The sequence below is a fragment of the Solea senegalensis genome, linkage group LG10 (genome assembly GCF_019176455.1).
Source record: "Solea senegalensis isolate Sse05_10M linkage group LG10, IFAPA_SoseM_1, whole genome shotgun sequence".
Lineage (NCBI taxonomy): Eukaryota > Metazoa > Chordata > Actinopteri > Pleuronectiformes > Soleidae > Solea > Solea senegalensis.
The window spans coordinates 8,735,600-8,760,508 of record NC_058030.1 but is presented as its reverse complement, the minus strand read 5'-3'; the positions used below and the strand labels follow the sequence as shown (position 1 = coordinate 8,760,508).

The 24,909-nt window shown below is 42.5% G+C and overlaps 1 protein-coding gene across 7 annotated transcripts in view; it reads right to left on the bottom strand.

The window, feature by feature from the left end:
- Nucleotides 1-24,909, bottom strand: part of LOC122775378 (unconventional myosin-IXAa-like) — a 120,650-nt gene that overhangs the window by 7,804 nt on the left and 87,937 nt on the right. For 4 of the 7 annotated variants that reach the window (XM_044035211.1, XM_044035214.1, XM_044035217.1 and 1 more), the window contains 25 exons: nucleotides 18,480-18,601; nucleotides 16,598-16,739; nucleotides 14,820-15,015; nucleotides 14,292-14,411; nucleotides 12,322-12,397; nucleotides 11,969-12,112; nucleotides 11,769-11,808; nucleotides 11,548-11,670; nucleotides 11,012-11,092; nucleotides 10,808-10,918; nucleotides 10,338-10,460; nucleotides 10,090-10,239; nucleotides 8,865-9,166; nucleotides 7,610-8,770; nucleotides 7,364-7,448; nucleotides 6,082-6,285; nucleotides 4,446-4,543; nucleotides 4,218-4,321; nucleotides 3,911-4,131; nucleotides 3,114-3,230; nucleotides 2,633-2,821; nucleotides 2,406-2,453; nucleotides 2,195-2,306; nucleotides 855-916; nucleotides 552-744 (listed from right to left, as the gene is read on the bottom strand). In XM_044035211.1, coding sequence (XP_043891146.1) covers nucleotides 552-744; nucleotides 855-916; nucleotides 2,195-2,306; nucleotides 2,406-2,453; nucleotides 2,633-2,821; nucleotides 3,114-3,230; nucleotides 3,911-4,131; nucleotides 4,218-4,321; nucleotides 4,446-4,543; nucleotides 6,082-6,285; nucleotides 7,364-7,448; nucleotides 7,610-8,770; nucleotides 8,865-9,166; nucleotides 10,090-10,239; nucleotides 10,338-10,460; nucleotides 10,808-10,918; nucleotides 11,012-11,092; nucleotides 11,548-11,670; nucleotides 11,769-11,808; nucleotides 11,969-12,112; nucleotides 12,322-12,397; nucleotides 14,292-14,411; nucleotides 14,820-15,015; nucleotides 16,598-16,739; nucleotides 18,480-18,601 — 4,324 coding nt within the window. The remainder of the gene's footprint in view (nucleotides 1-551; nucleotides 745-854; nucleotides 917-2,194; nucleotides 2,307-2,405; nucleotides 2,454-2,632; nucleotides 2,822-3,113; nucleotides 3,231-3,910; nucleotides 4,132-4,217; nucleotides 4,322-4,445; nucleotides 4,544-6,081; nucleotides 6,286-7,363; nucleotides 7,449-7,609; nucleotides 8,771-8,864; nucleotides 9,167-10,089; nucleotides 10,240-10,337; nucleotides 10,461-10,807; nucleotides 10,919-11,011; nucleotides 11,093-11,547; nucleotides 11,671-11,768; nucleotides 11,809-11,968; nucleotides 12,113-12,321; nucleotides 12,398-14,291; nucleotides 14,412-14,819; nucleotides 15,016-16,597; nucleotides 16,740-18,479; nucleotides 18,602-24,909) is intronic. The other 3 variants (XM_044035213.1, XM_044035212.1, XM_044035218.1) reach the window with 3 other exon arrangements.

The following is a 24,909-nucleotide window of genomic DNA, read 5'->3' as shown; positions in this document are numbered from 1 at the left end:
TTTCTAATTTTCGAAGTTGTACTTTGATAAAAAATACATGGCAGCTTATTGGTTGCTTCTCCTGCTGATATATATCGGAATAGATTACATGTGAAGTTATTTGCAGATTTCGGTTTGTTGCCTTTTTCGCTACATTGGGCACTAACTAATATCACAAATTTGCATCATAGCTAAATTTACTCAATCTATTGTATGCGCTATATTCAAATTAGCAATCTCCACTTAATGTAGCATCTGTTTGACAACAAAAACACAATTATTACGTTTTTTTAATGTAATTGTAAATAAATATAGGCATTAAGGGGACAGCAATAATGAGAGTTAGTGTTATTATTATTATTAGAATAAAAATAGATATATCTATTAGTAATAGACATAGGTGGTAGATGTAGCAGTAAAAAAATGCTAGGATGGAGGATAAAGTGGAGGTAGTAATAGTAGCAACAGTAGAACAGTAGCACTAGTATTCATAGTACTTTACAGGTTGTGCAGGCTGAATAAATTTAACTACAAACTGCTGCGTCTCAAACGTCCTCAGGTGTTAGTCTCACCTGTGTCCAGCCCCTGACGGAGTTCTTTGATCTTATTGGTGGAGCCCGACTTTCTGTAGATCCCCTCTGTGTAGAGGCCGTGCATCTCAATGTAGTTGATGAGTTTCTCCACCAGCTGTGGCACCAATCGCTCCTCATTCGTCAGACGGGACAACTCCACCCCGAACTGTCGGGACGACAGCTCCGGATCATACTTGTATTAAAAAAACACAAGCACAGAGATTCCCATTAAGATGTGCCTGATGGAGGAAGACTCTACTAAACAGTGGTCAAAAAGAGTCAAAAAAACATATCTCCACCTACCTTTTTACTGCACTTGGTCGTCATCTTGGAGCAGCACTTCCTGTGGCAGGCGTAGCGACACACTGCAGAAAACAGAACAATTCAATCAGACTAATTCTCCCAAAAACAGCTGCGGTCAGTCAGTCAGTATGTCAGTCAGTCTGTCCCAAGCTCAAAGACCCACACAAGTAAAAAGATGAGAGCGACAGAGTTTGGATGTGATGTCTATGATGTGAAAGAGCTGATGGAGCTTCTTAACCAGACAGAAGAAAGAGGTTTTTATATCAAATCTTTCTGACACTCAGGGAGGCAGGGCAAGTCAGGGAGGTTTGAGTATGACTGTGTGTGTGTAGGAGGGGGTGTAATGTGTTGTGTGAGTGGAAATAAACTGTACGCATGGGCGTGAGTGCCTGTGGTAAGTGAGTTAGGGAGAACATTAGGGATTGCTGGTAGTGTGTGTGTGTGTGTGTCTTGTCAGACTTGCATATCTCTCTAGTCTGCTTTTAGGGCAAAAATAAGAAGAGAGTAAAATAAAATGTAAGGTGAGATGAGGTAAGATGCAACAATATTTGGATCAACTCCATTGTATCCATGTCTTTACACCAGGTTAGCATTAAAACATTTGCTGTTTCTTCCTTTAGTTTCCACAACATTTAAAACTTTAAATCTATTCAACGACCATCCGACATAATCTGCAACACACACACACACACAATGTGAAACATGGAAAATCATCATTCTTCCAGGAATGATTCATCTTCATCTTCATGACTTTCCATCATTCCATGACTTCACCAAACAACCACCATTTCATCGGAAAAAACACATCGAAATTCTGGCTGTTATTTTTTATTTTTTTTGTACAAACTGAACAAATGAACTTGTGAGTGTCTGTTGTAGACAGGACTATCTTTATGAGGACAGTTTGGCTCAGGGTTAGGGTTATGCATTTGGCTGTAATGGTTAAGGTTAGGTTAATGGGCTGAGGAATATATTATGTCTATGAGTGTCCTCACTAAGAATAATGTGCAAGATTGTGTATGTGTGTTCTTGTATCTGTGGCTTTCAAAATTGTACAGTATAAACCATACAGAGTGAGGACATGTTGGCAAAGTGAGGACATTTTAGCTGGACTTCACTTCTTTAAAGGGCTTTTTTGGGGGTTAAGACCTGATTTTGGAGTTTTCCCACTTGATCAAGAATCCTTGTGCCTCAGAGTGGCTGTTTGATGATCACATGACACATTATCTCTGAAAATGAGTGAAAAACTGTATATTTTTTAGGTGAAGTGTCCCTTTAGAATTGGATTTAGGTTAGAGTTAGGTATTATGTCTGTGTGTGTGTGTGTGTCCAGTCCTCACGTTTGCAGACACAGGCTCTGTCCATCATCCAGATGAGGGATGAGCAGTACTCGCAGTAAGTGGGAATGCTGTACTGGGTTGACTTGAAGATGTGGCCATTATGTTCCTCCACCTGCAGGGGGCAGTGGAGACACCAGTCACATCAGATTCATTTTTTTTTAAATTCTGAATTATCATTTTTTTGCTCAAACAAAAATAATTCTGGACTCACAATGTCCGTTTCCTTCTTTCTTGACTTTTTGCGCTCACGTTTAAGAGTCTGAAAAGAAAAAAAGATGAGTTACTTATTTTGAAATGTACAGATTATTTGTTTGTTTACATTTTCCAGTATTTATCATAAAATCCATCTGTGACAGTCACTCCATATAAAGTAGCATTTCTTATTAACAATGACAAAGTTATCTTTTCATCCATTCATCTAGTGTTTGTGTATCTTACCCTGCCGACGGTTCCCTCCATGGGCTTGAACTCAGTCATGAATTCATCCAGGAAGACCTTAAAAGTGTTCACCCACACTTTGACCGGTGACTCACTCCAGTCCCTCTGCTCCAGACGCATGGTCTTCTCCAGAATTTGCTCGAACAGTGCGTACAGGTCCTTGTAACGGATACTTTTCCCGTCATCCATCTGGTGGATGAGAAAGAAAAAAATAGATCCCATTAAAGTCTGTAAGAAGGTCCCGAATCAATGCAGCAATTACATTTACCATCAAGACTTCTTTATGGATTATTTCAGTTGTTTTTTTTTTCTCTCCAGTTTATTTTTGCCCTCTAATGTGCCAGATTGGGCGTGGTCTCTGGACAAAGTAGTGCAGTACATGCCGGACGGATTAGACAATCACATTACAGTGTCTCAGGTTGAGCTCATTGTATTATTCTGTTTTTGAAAACTTAGAAAGAAAGTAGTGGTGTGTGCTCACAGCCAGAGCAGTGGAGTATGAGTTGAGCATGTTGATCCTGAACTCCCTCAGTGCCTTCTTGAAGACGACGTCCACCATGGTGTCTTTCTTACTGTCCTCAGAATCCAGGTCAGCGATCTGGATGGAAAAAAAATAGCTTTCAAGTAAACAGTTCGGCAGAACAAGAGGTGGAACGTAAACAACATGGACAAAAAGCACACAAATGCTTCCTAAGACTAGAGTACTCATGTGTAACAAGGAATACAGTGTTTAAAAAGTGGACTATGAACCCTAAAACTCAAAGGCTGCATGAATATTCCTTCAAAACGAGATGTAAAAGAATCTTAGCACACAAATACACCATGTATGACAATAATAGGATATTATGAAACTGATCCATCATATTTACACATCCTGGAGTGAAGACATTCAGATGTAGCAGTAGCCAGTTACTGCTCCAGCACAAGAGGCAGCTGCATTTTTTAAGATCTTAGGTCTACATGACATTGCACCCCTACAATGTCCCATTGTCATCTGCCTCGTGAGGAGAACAGTGTTTTTAATCGACGAGTAAGCTTAGGAAATGTCCGTGAGCTGCTTAAAATGACAACTTAAAATGACATAAAGATGAATAAAGATATAAGATTCAGAGATATTATCTACATTACCTTTAAGAGAACATTCTCATAACGGACCGTGTAGGTAGGCAGGCTGTTAACTAATAAGTGCATCAGCTCATAAACCTGTTTGATGTGGATGAAAAGTATTAAGAGGACAGTAAGGTACGGCCTCAGCAGGCGCAGGTTTCACCCTCTCACCTTCTTCATGAGGAAGTCGTTCATGCTGCGGTAGTCGTGGGCTGACGAGAGGATGTGCAGCGAGTCGTTCTGCCACAGCGCGGGTTCCAGAGCGATGCTGCTGATCTTCACGCTGCGCCGCCGCTTCATTTTAGGAGACGGCTCCTTGTTCTCGTTACTGTCCCTCGCTCCCTGAGAGGACGCTGCCTCCAGGTCCGGACTGCGAGGAGGAGACGGGCCTTCTAGGAGACAAAGAGTGGTGGTTGTGTTAGTGTGCGGTGGTGTGACTCTCAGAAACCTGAAGACAGACAGCATATAATGTTATTACCATGTGTTTCTACAGATTCACTCCTGCTCGCCTGCTTCTCTCGGGACAGTTTTTTCTCTCCGTGCTTCGACTTGCTCCAGAATCGCATCTTCCCTCTCATCCTGCTAAATGACAAACAGCTGATTAACTGAAAGATCACCTGATTTAAAGATTGCTGTCCACCAAAAGAGATACATGTCCATGTCTGTGTCGCTCTGCAGTGGTAAAATAAACCTGTGGTGGATTTACCTTCCGTCATGGCTGGAGGTTTTCCTGAGGACCTCAACCTTGCCCAGGTCTCCCGATGACATTGTCTTATGGATCTTCTTCTGGTCCTTCTGAGACGGCTGGACAGCAGAGAAATAGGCGATGAAAACAAATATATATATACGTATATATTACAATTTCAGTCAGCTGACCAGAGTCTGGACCAGAGTCTGGACAGCTGATCAGGTTTCATACTTTGTTGGACGCTGCAGTTTCGGTGGGTGAAGTGCAGCAGCATTTAGTCCAGTTTAGTCTTTGTGGACTAAGATACATGCATTCTAAACACAGGCACTATAAAATGTTAGGGTTATATTATGATGATATGATTTGTTCTGATCTGTTCAAAATTCTACTGAGAAAAAAACCCACTACTGTGAGGGATTGGAGAAATCAGTGGGCATCCCAGTTAACGGCGCTAATGTTGAGAGAGTGTGAGGTGCAGAAACAGAAGTCATGCTCTAAGATTCTCTTGGAAAAACGGCGTGGTTAGTGAGACATTACTCTAGTGGATGTTTAAACGACTCCAGCATGCAGCAGCAGCAGCAGCAACAGAGGGCGTGGTGTGCGGCACAAGGTGGAGCGACGTGTTTGCAGGACAGGCCAGCTGTTGGAGGTCAAAACGTGAGCGCGCAAGATCTTCAGTGATCCATAACCTGAAAGTGAAGATCTTCTTCACCTAGAATTCATTTGATAAGGCTGGCAGCAAACAGCAGCAGGCCATCAATGTAAAACTGTAGCTGCTGCATTTAATGACATGCTATACAGTGATTAGGGAGGGATGGCACCATACCACTTTTTCGTGCCTCATACCGAAGTATCGACCACATTCATTTTAAACTATGGACATGTTAACAACTAATTTGTGCCATTTTGAGCTCCTTCAAAGACATCATTCTCCAACTGTGTAACTAATCTTCTTCTCCCAAGAAAAAGAACAACATGACTCAGCTAAAATGCTGTTGCTGGACTGTATCAGAGTTTACATTTACATTATTGGACCAGTACTGAATATCATATTGGCTCATTCCTAATAGTGATACTAACACAATGATCAGAAATAGATCCAATCATTACGTTACAATCAAATGAGAAACATTTGCTTCTAAAAAGGTGAAGCTGTTGCTCTCTTCAGTTTAATGTCACTGCGATGTCACTTGGTGACTTATCTTTGAATTGAATTGAATGGCTTTATTCCTCCCCCAGGGGGGAAACACACATTGACAACAGCTAAGTTAAAGAAATGAGAATAGAATAAAATAAAATACAATATAGATAAAAAAAGATAAAAAATAAGATAGAATTTTTTATCTCTAAAAAATGTATCTCTACCTTATAGAATATCAAACTCTAACACATTGCAGTTTTCCCCAGATAGAGCTTTAACCAGAAACACTTGTTACTTTGATAGAATTCAAACACCGTCACAGCGGAGTGAAGCTTTTAGAGTCCATGCTGACGGTCGGTTTGAGTGAAGCAAAGAAACAACAGGGTTAAACAGCTCCTCCCCAGCTGCTCGGCCAGGTCCACCTGAGAAGGAGGTGGACGGGGAGGGAGTAATGCGGAGTGGACAGGAAACTTGTTAGGAGGTCACGGGACCTCTGGAGATCCGGTATTTTACCATCTCTGAGTCACTGTGACAGTCGGCCTCGGGATGGGTGTGTGTGGGAGACAGGGAGGGGGGTAGCGTGTGGGAGTGGGCGGGAATGTAGTATTCGTCGTCGTCGTCCGACTGCGTCGCTCCCTCAGAGTTACAGCGGGTGAGGAAGTCGGAGCGCGTCCGCGACATTCGAGCTTTCTTTTTAGGGCCCGGACGGCCTACCTGCTGCCAGGCAATCACAGGAACATCAGGTCAGCTCAGCGGCTCCCTCTCGTGCATGTGTGTGTGTGTGTGTGTGTGTGTGTTTATGTACACGTGAGATTTTGGAGAATGTCATCTTTTGGTTAAATGACTCTCTGGTGGAAGTTGTTGTTGTGAGATACTGGAAACATTTCTGACCACTGAGAGACTCACGTCACTGACCAAACACCAGATCTGTGAAAGCTGTCATCGTACACACATAACACTGATTGTGTTTTAAAGGTACATTGCCTGAGAAACGGATTGCACTAAGTGATAAGAGGACCATGATTCTTACATATTTTTATTGGTAGTTTTATTGTTTGTGATAACTGTTTTTCTCTTTCTCATGTCGTTCACAATTGTCTCTTATTTCTAGAGCTGCAACTTACGATTATTTTCATAATCAATTAATCTGTTGATTATTTTCTCAATTAATCGTTTGGTCCATAAAATATCAGAAAACCATAAAAAATGTTGAGCAGTGTTTATCAAACCTGGAAATGATGATGTTCTCAAATGTCTTGTTTTGTCCACAAACCAAAATGATTCACTTTGAATGATTTCTTTGTTATCCAGAGCAAAGAAATGAAGAAAATATTCACATTTAAGAAGCTTAAACAATCGGAAATCTTGTTTTAATCATGAAAAAAGCTTTGAACTGATTATCAAAATAGTTGTCGATTAATTTAGTAATCGATTAATAATCGACTTATCGATTTATTGTTTCAGCTGTACTTATTTCTCGCTCTTGTTTTTTTCTTGTTTGAACTATGTGTGTGGTTTTTAGGACTTCCTGAATGTCTCCTTTTATGATTGTATGTATGTTGGTGAGACAAAGGCACATTTCCACCTTGGTGGACGACAAGTTCTATTCCATTCTAATTTAGAAGTCTAATATTCTTCTGTAGATGTTACTTTTAAATTAGAAACTTGAAAATGATCTCATTCCAAAGTAGTAGAATGAGTTTCTTGCAGTTTAACATAAATGTGCTCTCAACGTAGAGATTAGTTTCCACACAGTACAACAATCAAACAATGTGCACACGTCTCTGTGTCCTACCTCTCTGTTTCTGGATCCAGCAGATTTAGAGTCGTCTCTGAACATGGCAAGAGATCGTTCTTGGTTCACCAAATCCTTATCTGACCTGCAACACAGCAGAGGACGAGAAGACTTGAATCTAATGCAGTATATTGTATGTCTGCAATTGTAAACCATTAATTATTTAATTCTACGATCTCCATAATGACATATCAAGCATATCAAAGCAGATTAGACAAACAAACCCGTGGCTCATGGGTCACTCACTTGGAGAAGGGCAGCTTGCGTCTGGGCGGGGAGAACACCGCGTGGGACGGTTTCTCCAGCATGTTCACGATCACAGTCTGGGATGAGCTCTTCTTCTGGGCTTTGGGTGGTTTGGTTTCCAGGATCACACTGGGAGCCTGTACTGGCTGGACCACACTATTTTCCTGCTGATGTGGGGGAACATCCGGCTTTGGCTCCAGGACGATCTGGATGTCCACCTCAGAGGGGCAAAGCCCTGGGGCTTCTGGACTTGGTCCTTGAGTGGCTGAGGAGTGGACAATCAGTGGCTTGTTCACCCCATTTATATCTCTTCTCGCCTGGGTTAATGTCTCACCCGTACTCTTGATGTCTGATCCCACCTCCAAGCCTGCAATGGGTGTCATTTGAGAGTCAGATGCTGCTGCTCCTGTTTGAGGAGCCTTTTCCATGGTCTGGGCTGTCAGCAGCTTCTCCTCATCAACAGGACTCTCCTTCTGCATACTGATTAAAACCACTACTGGCCTTCGAGATGCGGACTCCCTTCGCTCTTTGTAAGATTTGCTGGGGCTTTCAAATTTTGGCTCATGAATTGGACTTTGGTCAGAAGAAATATAAAACTTTGCCCTGGGAACCTCCACTATTGGCTTTTCGTTATAGTTTGAGTCTCTCAGCCTCTCGAGTGGGTAAATATCTGGAGCTTGGGATTGTTCTTGACGAGCAGTCAAACCTCCAGAGCCTTCAGTCTCCATGTCACTGAGAAGTTCAAAACTTCCTTGACTAGCTGGGGATCCTCGGGGGGAAAGTCTGTGGTGTTCGTCCAGTTGAGAGATGCTGCCGTCGATGACTGAGTCCTCTTGCACTGGACATTCCAGACTGGTACTGCGGACCTTCAGAAGCTCCAAGCTGAACTGAGCCTGCTCCAGCTCTCTCATCCGTCTGCTCTCTCGCTTTGACCGGCTCTTGTGGACGGTCTCATCGATGCTCTTGCTTCGCTCTGAGGTCTCGTCTCTGTCGGTCTCTCTCACGTCCACCAAAACTGGTTTGGGGTGTTCAGACATTCCAGCAGAAATGTCCTGGACACATCTTTCCTGTCCTGATGAGGTGAGGTCCTCCATGGTCACCGCATTCACCTCTGCTACTGGACTGCCGAGTCTGCCATGCTGCTCCTTTAGGCCCCTGAACCTGAAGAGACAAAATGCAATTCTAAACATACTCAAACACACAACACAAACGCTTCAGTTGCTTATCTTCTCTTCGACTTCACACTTCAACTCACCTGAGTCGAGCCAGGTATCCTCTGCCCAGCGTCTGCAGCTGTGTCACCGCCCTGAGTGTCCGACAGTAGCGGCTCCTCTCTCTGAATCCTCTCCAGGCCGTTTGAACGGTCACAGCCGCCACAGACCTGCGGCGGCAGCAGTTCCTCCAGCTCCTCTGTATGACAACGGCCGACTCCTGCCACTTGAGGAACTTCCTGCGCTCCACGTAGCTCCTCCAGGCCGCCTGCAGACAAACCGCAGCGCCCTCCTCTATGCCCGCATCCATGGCGGACTGTTTATGAAGGCAGCATCGCCACCATTGCTGCAGAAGAATGGTTAGAGAAGATGTTGTGTTCAGTTACAGGGGAAAAGCTGCTTTTAGATCGATTTCCCTTGAATGGAGTACAAAACATGCATGTGATCCAAACCACAATGAAAAATGACTGATTTCCCCATTTTTGTGTTGAGTTGCCACAAACAAATCACAATATCCTCAGAGCAACACTCGACTAAATTGAAGTTTGTGAATTTGATATTTGTGTTTTGCATGGCCAGTTACGTTATGTCAGAATAATGGGATACAGTATGACCGCCTTATCTGGCACCTGCATCTGGCAGACATAACAGGAAAAATAATTGCATAATTTTGTTTTGACCTCGGAAAAAGGTCATTTTCTTCCTGTTCAATGTCAACCAATTTCTTTTCTGACAAACTTTCCAAAGGTTTTTTTTATGGAGATATCCATTTCCAACCTCAGCCTCCTCAGTTTTACACTGTTGTCAGTTTGTATGTTAAAACTTCTGCACCTAAACGTTATCTGTGCTTCATTGGCTCCTGATTGAGTGGCTTGTTTTCTTTCAGTCTGACAGATATTTGGACAGCTTCACTCTCAGTACTTGTCCAGAACAAACAAAGCAGCCGGGGCCTGAATACAGTGTTTTCTTCTCCTGTTCTTTCTCGTTCTCTCTTGAAATAACAGTACGTCAGAAGTCATTTTAAACCTATTTAGTAAACAATATAACATACAAAAGCTCCCACTTTTAATTGCTTAAATTATTATCAATGTTTTTGTGTTTTTGGTGATGGTTTATTTTGTGGGTCTTGACTTTTCAGCCTAATTTCCCAGTGAAAACTAATGTGAACATATAAATATCCTTAATGGACTATTTAAATTCCTACTGAAATGTTGGGTGAAAGACTCAGCGATTAATGTTATTGATTGATGTCCAACAACAACGTCCCACCTGGATGGCACAGACAGCTTGTCTCATGTCGACAAAGTGCCTCCTCTCCAGCATGGCCCTGAAGCGGCGCTGCAGCGTGACGATTCGCCGCAGGACTTCCTGATGGAGGAGGGTTTGGAGTCTCTGACGCTCTGCCTCCCGCAGGAACACCTTCGTCACACATGGGAAACGTTATGAATTTCACAAACACATGCACTGTATAACACAGCAGTCAAATATATGAGTGGGTTCACCAGAATTCATCATACCATTGTGTTGCCCACTTGGTACCCAGCAGGCAGCAGGTGGATCTGTCTGAAAAATTCCCTGATACCTGACTTGGTCGCGCTCGTGCCTCGAGGCAGCAGCACGTGAAAGTGATGCACAAAGTCCTGCAACGTAGCATGCAGGTCAGAAAACTGGGATTCTGATGGTTTATTGTGATCGTCAAGGTACATACACACTACATATGCACTGTACCAAAATATACATAAGAAATAAGATTTCTCCTGACACAAAACAATCTCAGCAATTATATAACCACAAAAAGCTGCCATTTATTTACTTTAAATTGTGATTATGAAGCACTCATACTAAGAATCCCATCTGTTCACATTTGCCTCAGGCAAAAAATGGGATGTCTCTCCCAAATCAGGGCACCCAAGCAAGCAGATTCTTATCAATATAAGCCTTAAATACAAAAAGGAGACAAAACGACAACATAGAGGGAGCGGATTACCTGGAAGGTGTATTTGATGCTGTATCCTGACTGGCGTATCCGGACGGTTTCCAGCATACCCGTGTATCTGAGCTGCCTGAGCACCAGACTGTCATTGAAACGCAACGGCAGCTGAGTGAGAGACAGACGGAGACAGGAGTCAATACCACGGAGTCCGAATCAACCGTCGGTCGTCATTACAAGCTCTGATAAAGCAGCCATTACCTTCTCAGCATTGGATCGAATACACTTGACAAAATAAGGCTCCGACTGATCAAGCGTCTCCATCAGCTTATTGAGGGACGCCTGCAAGCACAAACGACTGACATCACATCTTCATCCAATGACAATAAAGACCTTTATCAGCCACTCATGTCACGTGTTACTAACTGCATTTATGGAGTGAGTGAAGTGGTGTCAGGTGTCTTGGCAGACGCGTAGACAACCTTATAAACATCTTTGAGAACTGACTGTGTCCTCAGTCCAGTCAGGGTAAAGAAAAGAATCAACCTCAGATAAAACAACAGGCAAACAAAGGCCAATAAATGAGACATGATGAACAAAGTGCTGGGTGAGGAGAACGACGCCCCGGTGAAAGTAATGGAAAGTGAAGACTTTCTTTCCGTTTCATTACAGTTGACAGGATTTTTATAATTATCCTTATTTCTTTTTCTGTTTCCATTACTGAAAGTAATCTGCTGTGTCACTTCTATTTTTGTGATTCTCCACAGTGTCCAGCAGAGGGCGAGAGCAGCACTGACCTGGAACTGTGCACTGATGCTGGGCGGCTTCTTCTTCTTGTGCAGGTGAAGGAGAGACTTGGTGATGCGGTCGTGCAGCGTCACACTGCTCAGGTAGCGCAGAGACTTGATGTCCAACAAGTGCTGCACACATGAAAGACACAGACCATTAAACCCAGCATGTCAATGGTTTTAGTGCCACGTGTTGTTTTTCTCTGTTGTGTGAGGGTTCTGTGCCTCACCTTGGGAAGGGCCGGCTTGCTTTTGCAGTTTTTGTTTCTCCTGAAGATGAGAAAGGTAGTTTTCCTTTAGTAGATATTAATTAAATGTAGTTCATAAAATCATGAACAAAGAGTGTTTCCTTCTAAACTAAACCAGAGTAAAACTGACTGTACTGATAAAAGACTACACATGATGAGTTGTGTCAGGTTGTCTCACTCACAGTAGAATACCCTGAGCTCTCTCCAGGAGTTTGCTGTTGGTCGTATTGAGGAAAATCCCGTCTTCTTCCAGAGCGGGACTTCCTGTTGACGACAGGCGACTCGACCTGGAGCTGCGACCGTTACAGCCAACACCGTAGCCATCCCTACAGGAGACACGAGTACAAAACATGGCATGATTGTTAACATTAAAACTAAAATGAAGGCCCAAGAAAGAAATAACTGAATCTCGCTGGTGATCCATTCTTTTGATATTTTAGTTAATAACTCTTATTCCTGTGAATCCTGAACCATGTTTGCCTATTCTTTCAAAAAAATAAATAAATAAATTATATCAGTATCCTCTCTGACTCACCTGCTGGCTTTCTCGTTCAGAGCATTGGTGCCTTGAAGGTCAGACAAAGGGGTGCGAGGATTCTTTCTAGTGATGCCTGGATAGAAGAATAGAAGGAATAAAACAACAAATGAGTTCACTGGATTCATCTACATGGATTTCACTCACTCCCAAATCCAGACCCCTTCCACCCTTCTTCTACTTTCTCCCACTTCACTACTTCACTCTTATATTATTGTTAGTCTGGTGTTTTCTTTCACAATTTTATTCACAATTAAAACTTCATCTTGCACTTGCGTTACTTTTACCCAGCCTTGAGACATACAGTGTGTGTTTGTATGACCCTTTCAGGACCAGTCGTGCACACGGATACCAAAACCGGGTCCTAATGTGGTCGAAAGTCATTTCTGAGGAACTTCTTATAATGTAAATATGGTTAAGTTTAGGGATTTAGAGTAAATGAATGAATGTCGATGCTTTAAGACGAATAACCGCTCACAAATACTGAAAACAGACAGAAAATGTGACAAAAGTACCTGCACCTCATAAGCTCTCTCTGATTATTTATGATATGTTAAATACCAGTAAAGAAATACACAATGTGCTGGTTTTGCTGCGGATTATGTGACAACCTATGTCTTGGCTGTGATCGGCAACTTCCTGGGGTCTGATATCTGCTCCATTATTAAACGCCTCATCTTACAAAAATCAATCTCAATCTCAGGACCTATCGGCTATCATCTGCCGATGAATCACCATCTGTTTATAGAGATTAACAAGGAATAAATGTGAGTCACAAAATGACTTTTAATTATAAAAAAAACCTTTCATTTTGTGGCTGTTAAACATTATAAAAATGTAAAGTACATGCTCACATGTCTGTGTTTTAAGTGAGGACTTCATCAGTGCTCTATAAATGATGTGCCAGAGGTTATATCCATGCTTAATGTTGTATCCTTTAATGCCACTCTGTTGTGTCATTGTCAGAATCTACATATACGATAATAACCCTCATCTTTAAGTGCCCTTAACCTAGAAACTCCTTAAAAAACACATTTCAGAGCTGGCAGCTGTAAAAGCGAGAGTCATGTCACTGAGACGCGTAAGTCAACCTAAGCCACAAACATACGGTTATCAGTGGTAAACCAGAACATCAAGATAATCCAGGGTCTTCATCAAAGCCACATTGTTGTGATTCATTTGCGTGATCACTCGCGTGTGTGTGTGTGTGTGTGTGTGTGTGTGTGTGTGTGTGTGTGTGTGTGTGTGTGCTGACACGGCCGCTGATGAGACAGAGCAGCGCACACAAAGGCCACAGCGTCTCATATTCAGGGTCTTATTAGCAGCTGTAATAAAACCAGTTCACTGAGGCTGAAAATCATAAGGGATCTATAATTCACAACCTGACCACAAAAGGCCCCTTTTTCCATTACAGCCTGGAATTGATTTCTTTGATTGGGCTGAGCTTCGTGAAAAAGCTTCTGATTGAGATTCACACAGAAATGGAAAATAGCAGCACTTTTTTTTTTGTCCAGATTCAATGAACAGACATTTAGGAAATGATTACATTCGGCTGTATATCACACAGGGAGAATAGTCGTCATATGATGATCTTAACAATAAAACGACCTTCATGTGACCAAACAGTGTCACTATTATTTGAATTTGAGGTGCAGGTAATATTATTATATTGATTATTATCATAATATAGAATAAAATGTCACGGTTAACAAAGACGGCCACAGAATTCCATAAACTAATAATGTAATAAAAATGTAAATCATTGTGTCATCAGTGAAGTAAATATCATAAAGTTTAATCTTTAAGATCTTTATTCATTTAAAGAACTTAAAGATTTGCTTTTCCGCTTCTATTTAGAAAAAGTTGATCTGTCTTTACCCCGTTTCCTATAAACTAAAAATAATTGTCCTTCATGATGAATGAATATGAATCATTTTAGTAATATGAGGCTGGGGGAGGGGCTTACGTACTGTACTTCTCATCTTTGCATCTTTGAAGGATCTCGAGACTCCTCTGGTGAACCGGGTGGTGGAGGAAACTGAAGCTATCGACAGTTTTGACAGCAGTGCAGGGAACAGCTGCATCATTCCCTAGAATTATCACACACACACACACACACACACACACACAGAGAGAGACATTTCAAGTGAAAACAACAAAGACAAAAAAACCTCAGCGATAAGTCGATGATAAGAGGTTTTTTGCAGACGGTTTATGAAAATAAACACAGCAGAAAAAAATAAGATCTTCCTCCACCTCCTCCTCCTCACTATAAACAGTACAATCACAACTCCAAGGTAAAACTCCCAAAACACACCCTGTTGTTCTTGGCCCAATTAAAACAGGAATTTGGACGGCACAGTATGGAGCACAGCTTTCTTTCCAGTTTAGGTAAGTGGGTGTTCAGCGGTGGAGAAACAGTCGTGAATGGAGGTAAAAACAACCAAATCAACCGTCTCGGAGCAGCACTCCAACTCTGGGAGAAAATATTGTGTTACCTGTTTTTTTGTGAGTGTGCCTGCGGCCCGCCTCCCTGAAAGCCACCATGGCTCTGAAGTAAGCTCGCAGCACAGCCCAGCGGAAGGTCGCCACGGGGTCGATGCCCATCAGGCCGCAGATGAACGCGTTCTTGCTGCTCTTCAGCAAGGCCACAATGTCGGGACGCATGTGGTCGGTGTTCTTCTCCCTGAAGTCCTAGACGGAGGGGGGACAGAGTGTGTGTCAAAGACGCGTCACGACATCAAACATTTGGTTAAACCCAATCACACGACAAAACACAGGCGGGAGTTTTTAATCGTTTGTTAAACTGTGGAAAATCTGTCGGCAGCACAGTTCACAACTATTTACGAGGACATGTTTCACTGCCGTTCCTCCGCAGTTAAAGGAACAGTCTGCCATTTTGAGGGAGTTGGATGAGAGGAGAGGAGACTGTTAGGATGACACCACGTACTGTGTTTTCAGACCATCTCACACGTGGTCATGCTCATGTCTTTCTCCTCTCTCATCTCCACACAGATGACCAGGCACATCAGTGATGTACAACTTAGTAGGACTGTGAAATACTTCACGGCAAATTCGAAATGTCATGTTTTTACATGCAATAAATTCCATTTGTTTCCATGAGTAATCATTTGAAATAATCGTGATTTAAGTTTACGTTTAAGTTTTGTTAGTAACCCTAACAAACATCAGAGCGCGTCGTCTTCTGTTTTTAATTCTATCGCCGATGCATCGCGACATTGTCGTTTGCTGCCGTGTTCTGCCACCACAGCTCTCCCCGTGAAGACAACACTTCACATGATCCCATGATCCGACAATGCTTTCCCCATGTCGTGATGTTTTCACTGAGAGACAGCCAGCAGCACGAATGACATACTGTCTGTTTGAAGTGAACTGAATGTTCTCGATGTTTTGTGAGGCCACGTTAACACCAAGTCCAAGTACAAGTCTATGGCAAGTTTGAAGGAATTCTTGAGACGTTCTTGAACTATCAAGTTCACAGTAGAAAAAAACATTTTGATTTGTGAGGTCGTTGTGTGACAGTTGACTTGTGACCAGCACAATCAAATCAGACAATCCTTGAGTCCAGGTGAAGCTCTGAGCCAAACGTTCTTGAAATCGCACCATCACAAGAATGTAGACGGACGACCTGAAAACAATTGCCGGTGTGGAGGCGGGAAAAGATCTTTAACAAGAAACAGGCCCCAGAAGTCTGTGATGGATGTTGGAAAAGTGTAAGGCAGGGGAGTTCCTGACTGTGCTGGTACAAACTCGCCGTTCCAGTACAGTAGTAGATTACATCTTTATGTGGCTCTAAAATGATGAACTCCTCCTTTCATCTCCACGTTTGGGACACGGCAAACAAGTGTTCAGTACATCCTTACATTAGAAATGACATCAACCGCACGCATTAGGCAGTAATTGAATACTCTACTCTTCTATAAACCCTCAAACGTATGATCTGTGTCAGCTGCGGGTCCACGATTACAGAAGAGACACATTTCACACCAAACAGCTCCTTGGCTCTCAGCGGAGACGGGACTTTCCACATCCACAATAACCAACTGTTATGGATTTATATTAGAGTCAAACAATGTGATACGCTCCAGCACATGTGCTTCTTATCAAAATGCAGCTGGGGGTCTGTTTTCAGGAGAAAACAGAACAACAGGTAGGTCCGCAGCAGACTTTCAGGACTCACACAGCTGGTTTGTGTAGAATCCCAGCAGCTCATTATACAGTAGTGCAGTCATATATGAGACATACGCCGTCTTACCTTGACCCCATACTTGACTTTACCAGCGTAGTGTCTGATGATGAAGGCAGGCTCCATGACGGCGGGGAACTCGATGTAGCTGTTTCCTTCATGCTGACGCTTGAACTTGTCCAGCAAGGTTTGATTGGACGCCTGCGGGAAACTACACAGACAGAGATTCGGTCAAAGTCAGGTTCAAAATCAAGACATTATTATCAGATTAAAAAAAAAACAACGCACACACTTTGGATTTCATGCACAAATCCAACGTAATAAAAGTAACAAATGAGAACACAATGCAATCTCTGCAACAGTCATGAGTGACTCCCCTTCTATTGCCTCTAATGTTACATAGATGACTTTTCCGGTGGTCGTGCTCCACATTAGGGGAATGAAACAGCTCCGATTCTCCACTCCTCTTCCCCAAAACCCTCAGGGATTCAAACGCAACATTACAGCTCAGATTTAACCAAACGTTTTAACCGAATAGACGAGCTCTTCACGGCACTCTCTCTTTTTAACAATACACTGCATTTCAAAAACACCAAAAAGACCAATCAGCAGGCTGCACAATTGCTCTTGTGGACGGATTACCCACTCACACAAACACACAGGTTCACGCACCGCTATTCTTTTAAGGACTCATATTACATTCCATTCATTTGGACAGGCTAAACAAAGCCTTATCCTACCTAACCACGATTCATATCTTAGCCCTGAACTTAATCAGTTGGCTCGGCCACATTAGGACCAAGTTTTCGTCTCCATTAGGACTTCTGGTCCTGACACGAGCAGTATTTATGCCAGACGAGGTCCTAAAGAGATCACAAATCAAAGAACACACACACAATAAGGAGCAGAACCTCTACTTTTTACCTAGAAGCATGTTTCATATCAGCTGAAGTTCTCCTCCCTACACATCTGAAACACACTCCCGCCTGCGTCGTATCCACAGGAGTCGTGGAGTTTAATGCTGTTACAGGAGAAATGAACCCCCGCACTCGCCTCCTATCCTGCAGTAACCTAATGCACTTCACCAGAGGCCCCGAAGCTCTGCAAACTCCACTAACTGTGAACAATGAGATCTCTAAGCATCTTCCTCTCTCTCTCTGTGGAATCATTTAGTATGAAGATCCTTCCTGTGGCAGCAGAAACCGCAGGAGAGGTCCATCCTCCCACCCCTCATTTTTTTTTTTTCTTCAGAGGTTCACCTTTGACCCCAATTCCCCCAAAAGTGGTTCCTCTTCTGTGCAGATAGTGGAGTGAGATGTGTTTTTATGCAAGAGGAGTGGGAGAGCACTGGGTTTGATTATGGAGACCGAAGCAGCGTGCCGACCAAGAGAGTATTTCACAATAGAGGCCGGAGAGAACAACTGAAACAGGATCTGGTGATGCTGGTGCAAGGAATCGAGATTCTGGTAGGTCTACATAAATCACCCTAATGCACAAGACGACTGCACACGGATCGGTTTGGCTCGTCAATTCACCACTTGTGCTATCGATCATGTTTAGTGTGACATCGCAACGTCGGGTTAAAGTGAAATCTGTTGTGTTTTTAAAACAACAGAAGTGAAGAAAATCATAAGCTGATTTGTGAGCTTACTGCTATTCCAGCTGACAAGAGTGCGGTACACCCTGGACAGGTCACCAGTCCATCACAGGGACACATAGAGACAAACAACCATCCACTCTCACACCTATGGTGAATTTAGATCATTTAGATAAACTACATTTTGAGAATTGTTGCATAAACAGGTAAATAAAATGTATTACTAAAGTATTGTCTTATTAATAGGGCATCGTTTCACTGCATCAGCACAGTTAACCAGGTCCATACAAAGTCATTGGAACAGACTAAATGACGCTCAAGAATGCGTCAACTGTATTTCAGCAGGTGGCGTACTTGCACTCCTCGTCCAGCAGGTGGAACAGAGCTGTGGGTTTCTTGCTGATGAGGTTGAGGCAGCCGCTGTTGTCGATGTAGTCGATGTTGTGCCAGGTTATGCCCTCGGCCCTGTACTCCTCCTGCAGGGAGGGGGGGTATAAATACAAGCAACACAAATGGTTACAAACTGCAGAGAACGCTATTACAGAGAATGAAGCCACTGTCATGACCTTATGGATTATTTTAGTCAATATGACACAAGAACATGTGATGTTCACAACCACTGGTGCTGATGCCTGTTACTGCAGTAACAGGATTAAGTGCATTGGTCATGGACAAATATTCATAGTAATTACAGAGGAAGGTGATGAATAAGAGGCATCATGACTGTTATTGACAAGTAACACACTCACATGGACAGGAAAATATTCTTCACAGTGTCAGAGGAAGCAACCTTTCCCAGTACAACAGTAAATGCCTGAAGTTTGTTTTTGTTGTCAGTTAAACCAAAGTCACATCATCATCATATGTACGGTACGCTCAGGAGCATGATGACAAATCAACTACAATAGACTTGCCAGCTGTGTGTCAAACAGACCTATTTCTGTGAGGACATTTTGGCTGGTCCACACAACTTTAACAGGCCTTTTGAGGATTAAGACCTGGTTTTAGGGTAAGGGTTAGGGTTAGGTGTTTAGTTGTGATGGTGAAGGTTAGGGTAAGGTTCTCTGTGAGATGAATAAAGTATCTATCTATCTATCTATCTATCTATCTATCTATCTATCTATCTACCATGAGTGTCCACATAGTGCTTCAGACAGACACGGTTCTGGTTCTGTCTCTGGTGCCATTCTGGAGCCTCAGAAACCATAGTGATTTCTGGCTTATCAGCCTGCGTTCACACCAGTTTAAGAGGAACCAAAGTGGGAGGACGTTACTGAGGCAGAAGTAAACATAACACTGGCACTTTTTCTCTTTTTCTCCATACCTCCTCTACTTTCTGCTCGTCTTAACAACCCAGAATATGACACGCCCACTGATGATGTCATGGTTCGCGAGGAAGACCCACAATTTCTTGGTTCCAGCTGAGGACCAACTTTTCAAGTGTCGGCTCCAATTTTATTTAGATTTGAATGTGAGAGCCGGTTCAAAATTAGCTTTAGGAACCTGAACCGGCATGGAGTCCTGCTGGTGTGAAAGGGCTAACGAAGAATGCAAATCCAGCATGGATGTGTGTGCGTGTGTGTGTGTGTTCATATTTGACAGTTAAAACAAGCTTGCACACTCAGCAAAGCTCCCCTGCATAAACACAACTGCACATCTTCAGGGTAAGCACAAGCAATGCAGGAAACACTGCTGAACAAAAACTGAAGGACATGAAAACAATTGAATTGCTTATGGTTAAACTGCTCTTAACTTTCTCCAACACGATGAAGGCAATTGTGCTATAAGGGGGTTTCTGTAGATGAGACGTGTCGGGGTCACTGAAGACAAAAGGACTTTATTTGTCTGGAAGCGTTTAATGTGTTGAGGAAATAATAACCCCAAGGATCACAAACATTTTCATGGCCTTTTACACACTACACATCTTTGATACAAATGTGTAGCACAGCTGTTTACATCATGTAGTCTATATCTAGCCAAGATTCACAATCAGTTTCTTATTTGATGAATATTAACGGGATTATATAAACCAACATATAGGACACACAAGATAAGACAAAGAAGAGAATGTAACCCAGTAAAGTTGGCTCACGACAAATTCGACTTTACTAGACTTCACTAGTATTCATTGTTCTGCTCAGTACTCAGACTGAGGTCCATCTGAGCACCAGGAGTCATAAAATTAGGTGTGGTCAGGTGAATTTCTGTTGCCTGGCAGTTAGGAAAAAACAGAAACAGGGTCTGAAGTAGGGCTATTAAATATTAAATATATTAAATAAATTGTTTTGATAAAGAAACAAAACAAGTTTTCAGATTTTACAGCTTCTTAAATGTGAATATTCTCTGGTTTCGTTGCTCCATATAACAAAGAAATCACTAAAACTGAATATTTTGGTTTGTGGACAAAAGAAGACATTTGAGAACGTCATCATTTTTTTGTAACATTTTCCGACATTTTATGGACCGAGCGACTACTTAAATAATTGAGAAAATAACAGACTAATCGATTATGAAAATAATGGTTAGTTGCAACCCTAGCCTGAAGTCACCAGTGCAGTATTTCATTGCATAATACTCACTATATAATCCAGTACAACACAGTGTACTTAATCCCTGTTTAGGGGTTTTCTGCCGTTAAACTAGCTTTAGTGGATTTAGACACATTTGCACCATGGGCTTCAGATTATTACAATAGAACCCTAGGCCTCTTTTTGTTTGTTTATAATGAACTGATGACTGTTTATTGAGTTGGGAGTGAGAATGTTTGTTTGTCTCTGTAACAGTTTAAAAAAATGAACCTTTACTGGAAGAGCCATGAGACAATTCCCGATTCCCAACGCACCACATCACCGACCGGACTATCTCTGAACTGAAGGTAAATGTTGACATTTTATTGGCGCTCGTCAAAAGCAAGCAAACTTTATTTATACAGAACTCTAAATAACAGAAGTCACAAAGTGCATTAAAGGGGGAAAGAAAAGAGGGAATGGACAGAACGGAGAGTACTAAGTATAAACCACAACGGAATAAAGTTGTAAACGAAAAAGCAAGTGGGTTTCAAAACATTGTTTGTAAGGTATGCGCTTTCATTTCTCGGAAACGTTGAAGAGCGCTACTGCATGTTGAAAAAACATACAACAGCATCAAAAGAAAAGGTCAGGGAAGTCCAAATCCCTTGGATCGCCCCGTGGTACCCATAAATATTCATTCTGAAAGTCATGGCCGACCACATCACCACTCTTAGGAACTCAGCGCGCCTCAAATATACTTCTGGTCGGAGTCTTAAACGAACTCCTCCAGAACCTTTTTGATATCAGAAGAGTGGAAAGTGCAGCTGATCGTTTCTGTAACCTTTCAAAATAAACCACTGGACTGCAGCGTTCTTGCAGGAGAAAGGCCAGGTATGCAGAGGCCAGAGAGTGAGACACTTCAAGTGTAGCAGACACATGCACAGGAATGTGCACAGTGATTGGGACTAACTCTAAAACACGTCCAGCTGTAGATATGACTGTGTGTGTATGTGTGTGTGTAGCGTTTACTGTATTTATGTGGAGATTTACATGTCGGTAACCTCTTGTATGAGTTTGTAAGTGTTTTTGAACTGAAATATAAAAGTGTTTTGACAATAACTCGGAACACATGCTCCGCAATTACTGAAAATGAGACAGTGTTCAAGTATTCAAAGCAGCGACGGAGGGAAGCGTTTACACAGGCGGCATATCTGCCATCTGAAAAACTGACAAAGCATTCGGGACATGTGGCCCGTTCGGTTTCATGCAAACACTGATGCACATTTGTTTAGCCGTAATCAACAACACTGACCAGTGACTGAACTGCAGAGATGGAGACAACTGGATGCACAGGGACAAACTCATCATCAGCTATTTTACAACACATGTATATTTATGTGTAATCTGTAACTGGGTGTGTGAAACATGCACAGATGCCGATCCAGTTACAGTTGGCCAAACAGCAGACTGTCAACAGCACAGAGTCATTATCGTTTTCAGACATGCCAAGTTCACCCTCCAGGAAACAGCTGCTTCACATTTTCATGAGACTTTAAATCAGTCAAGAGGCTTCCATCTGAACCTGCGAGTTATTGTCACATATTTACACAACAGTAACTACAAAAGCAAAACTCATGACCTGTGAAAACGAAGCGACGGCTTAGATAAAGACACAGATAAAGACAGAGACGGTTCACAAAGCAAGAGCAGATCCTTCCAGCAGCTATTTTCCTGCTCAGTTTGTGGCCCTTTGTCTCAACGAGACGTCAAACTTTGTGTGAGAATAGAAACACGACTTCTGACTTGTTAGACTGATGCCTGGATTGGTCACGCAGCATGCTAAGTCAAACTGGCAGCACGTTGACACTGATTTAAAAAGCAGCAAAGCTTTGTTAGCAGCAGCAGCGTGAGGCAGCATTGGTGTGGCAAGAACTGAGTTTTATCTAAATGAAACTCCTTTCTGAGAGTATAAAATCTTTGTTTATATAGGTATAGGTATAGGTTTTCACACTTTCAGTATTTATGAAATCAGGGCCAGTCCTAAAGCAAATAATAAAATAAAGCAAACTGGATGTTATGATACAATACGTATATATCCATTCCCTGTTGCTCACCATATCACAAATTAATTTATTGTTCAATTTAAAGCTGCAGTCAGCAATTTCACATTTTGGCTAAAGCGTTCCTCTCCTACATCACCTCATGAAAGCATTTGCTAATGAGGGACATGAGCAGAAAGGACTGCCAGATTATTAAATACCGTATGCTGTAGGATCTTTGTTTTGAAATTCTAGCGGCATAACGCTAAGCTAACAAACCTTTTTTGGAATGAGCTGAAGATCATCATTAAAAAGGGGATCAAGACCTGGTTGATTCGTTGGTTTGAGCACCGCAACGGTTATTTGATTAATAATTTACGAAATGGAACGGCTAGATATACCACTAAGAGGTAAGTTCACCCTTTAGTCATTTGGAGGAAACGACCCTTTAAACTGTGCCCCGAGACAACATAAAGAGACATAACAGACAGTGTAGTTAAAAAACAGACAGATGTAAGAAACTCAATAAAAGCCATAAAACGTCTGCTGCTTCGTGTTGTGTTGCAGCGTGTGTGTGTGTGTGTGTGTGTGTGTGAGTGTGAGACTGGTCAGGGTTTGTCTCTGAACGTCTCTCCATCCACACGTCAGTGCTGCGTCTGTCCTTTAACTGGTGTGAGGTGAGTTTGGCACACGGCATTCTTGTGTATTCCTGCAAAAACAGTTTTGCTGTTTTTGCTTGTCCCTCTCATTGGTTATGACAGCGCAGTGTTTTCACCGAGCAGACGGAAGGAACGGTGTCGCAATCCAAGGAGCTGCAGCAACATCTGGTCGTCTTGAAAGCGCGGAAAAAAGAAAAGCACATAAGAGCAACTGAGGGAGACAGATTACGAAACAGGCGGCACGCACGTTGCGCTGTCATTTCACACACACTGTGAGTGAAGTTTGCTTTGAACGGTCCAGTGCAACTGGGGCTCTGAAGAGATTGAGGACAGTGCGACAGAAACAAGGGAGGAGACGCTGGAAAATCTGTATCAGAATGTCAGCTTTGCTATTACTGTGTCAGTATCACTGCAGTTCCTACAGAGGATGGAGGGGCATGATTTAGAGCATCAGGGCACTTCTACACTTCCATCATATGAGGGTAAACCATGTGTTTATTTGATTTCATGACCTAAATGTGTTGCCTAAGGCGGCGGCTGTCGTGCGTCTTCTCACAATCATGTTTCACAGCCTACACACACACACACATAACAGAAACCAAGCACAAACAAGGATGTTCCCAGCCCCCGAAGAGTCACCCGCACAGACTCCTCCATCCAGCTGAGGCTGTAGCCCAGGTGGAGTTCTATTAGCTTTGGCTGCTGTTCTGAACGTAAACACACAACTGCTGATAAGACCACCTGATTGGCGGGAAGGAGGGGTGAAGACCAGGGGAAGGAGAAGGGAATGATCCCCTCGATGGAAAGCTTGAACTCATCTTCCAAAGTTGGGAAAAATAAGGAAAAGCAGTATGTGTACAGTACGTGGAATGGGTTTTGTTTTGTTTCTTCTTGGACTCCTGAAGACCACACAGTGTCTTCAGAAGCTCAAAGAAAACATACTAAAGGGTCATACAGACACACGTACACACTTTCCAACAACATGTGTGTGTTTTCGAGTTTTGGTCTGAGATGCTGCAACATTTAGAGGTAACGGCTATTGTGTGTATAACCCCTTAAAACTCCTTTCTTAGCCGGATACTAAACTCATTTGATCATTTTACACAAACTGCTTCTAAACCACATAACATTTTGTAATAACAGGTATAACAGGCCTTCACATGGGCTCATCTTTACGATATGAGTCAGTTTGAACGCCAAGCATGTTCTCTTTGAAACTTCCCAAACCTTTTTGGGAACAGTCCAACTGTTCAGTGCAACAGTAAAGCTTTCCAGGGTACATCTTACCCCAATATCATGAAGGTCAAAAAGAAACTGTAGATTTAGGTCGTTTTCACACATAATAGTCCGCCAGACTCTGTGCGACGGTCCAGAGTTTGCGTTCACACTGCACATTAGTGAATCGAAACAAATCTGTTGAATAATCAAAGAATTACAGCCATCTCTCCCAGCTATCGTTCTACATGTGCATAATGTTTTAGTTGTCTTTACCCACAATGCCCTGCGTTGTCGTCAGTTGCGCATTCACACTTCCAAGCTGGAAACTGAATGCTGGCTGATCTTAGGTCAGAAGATC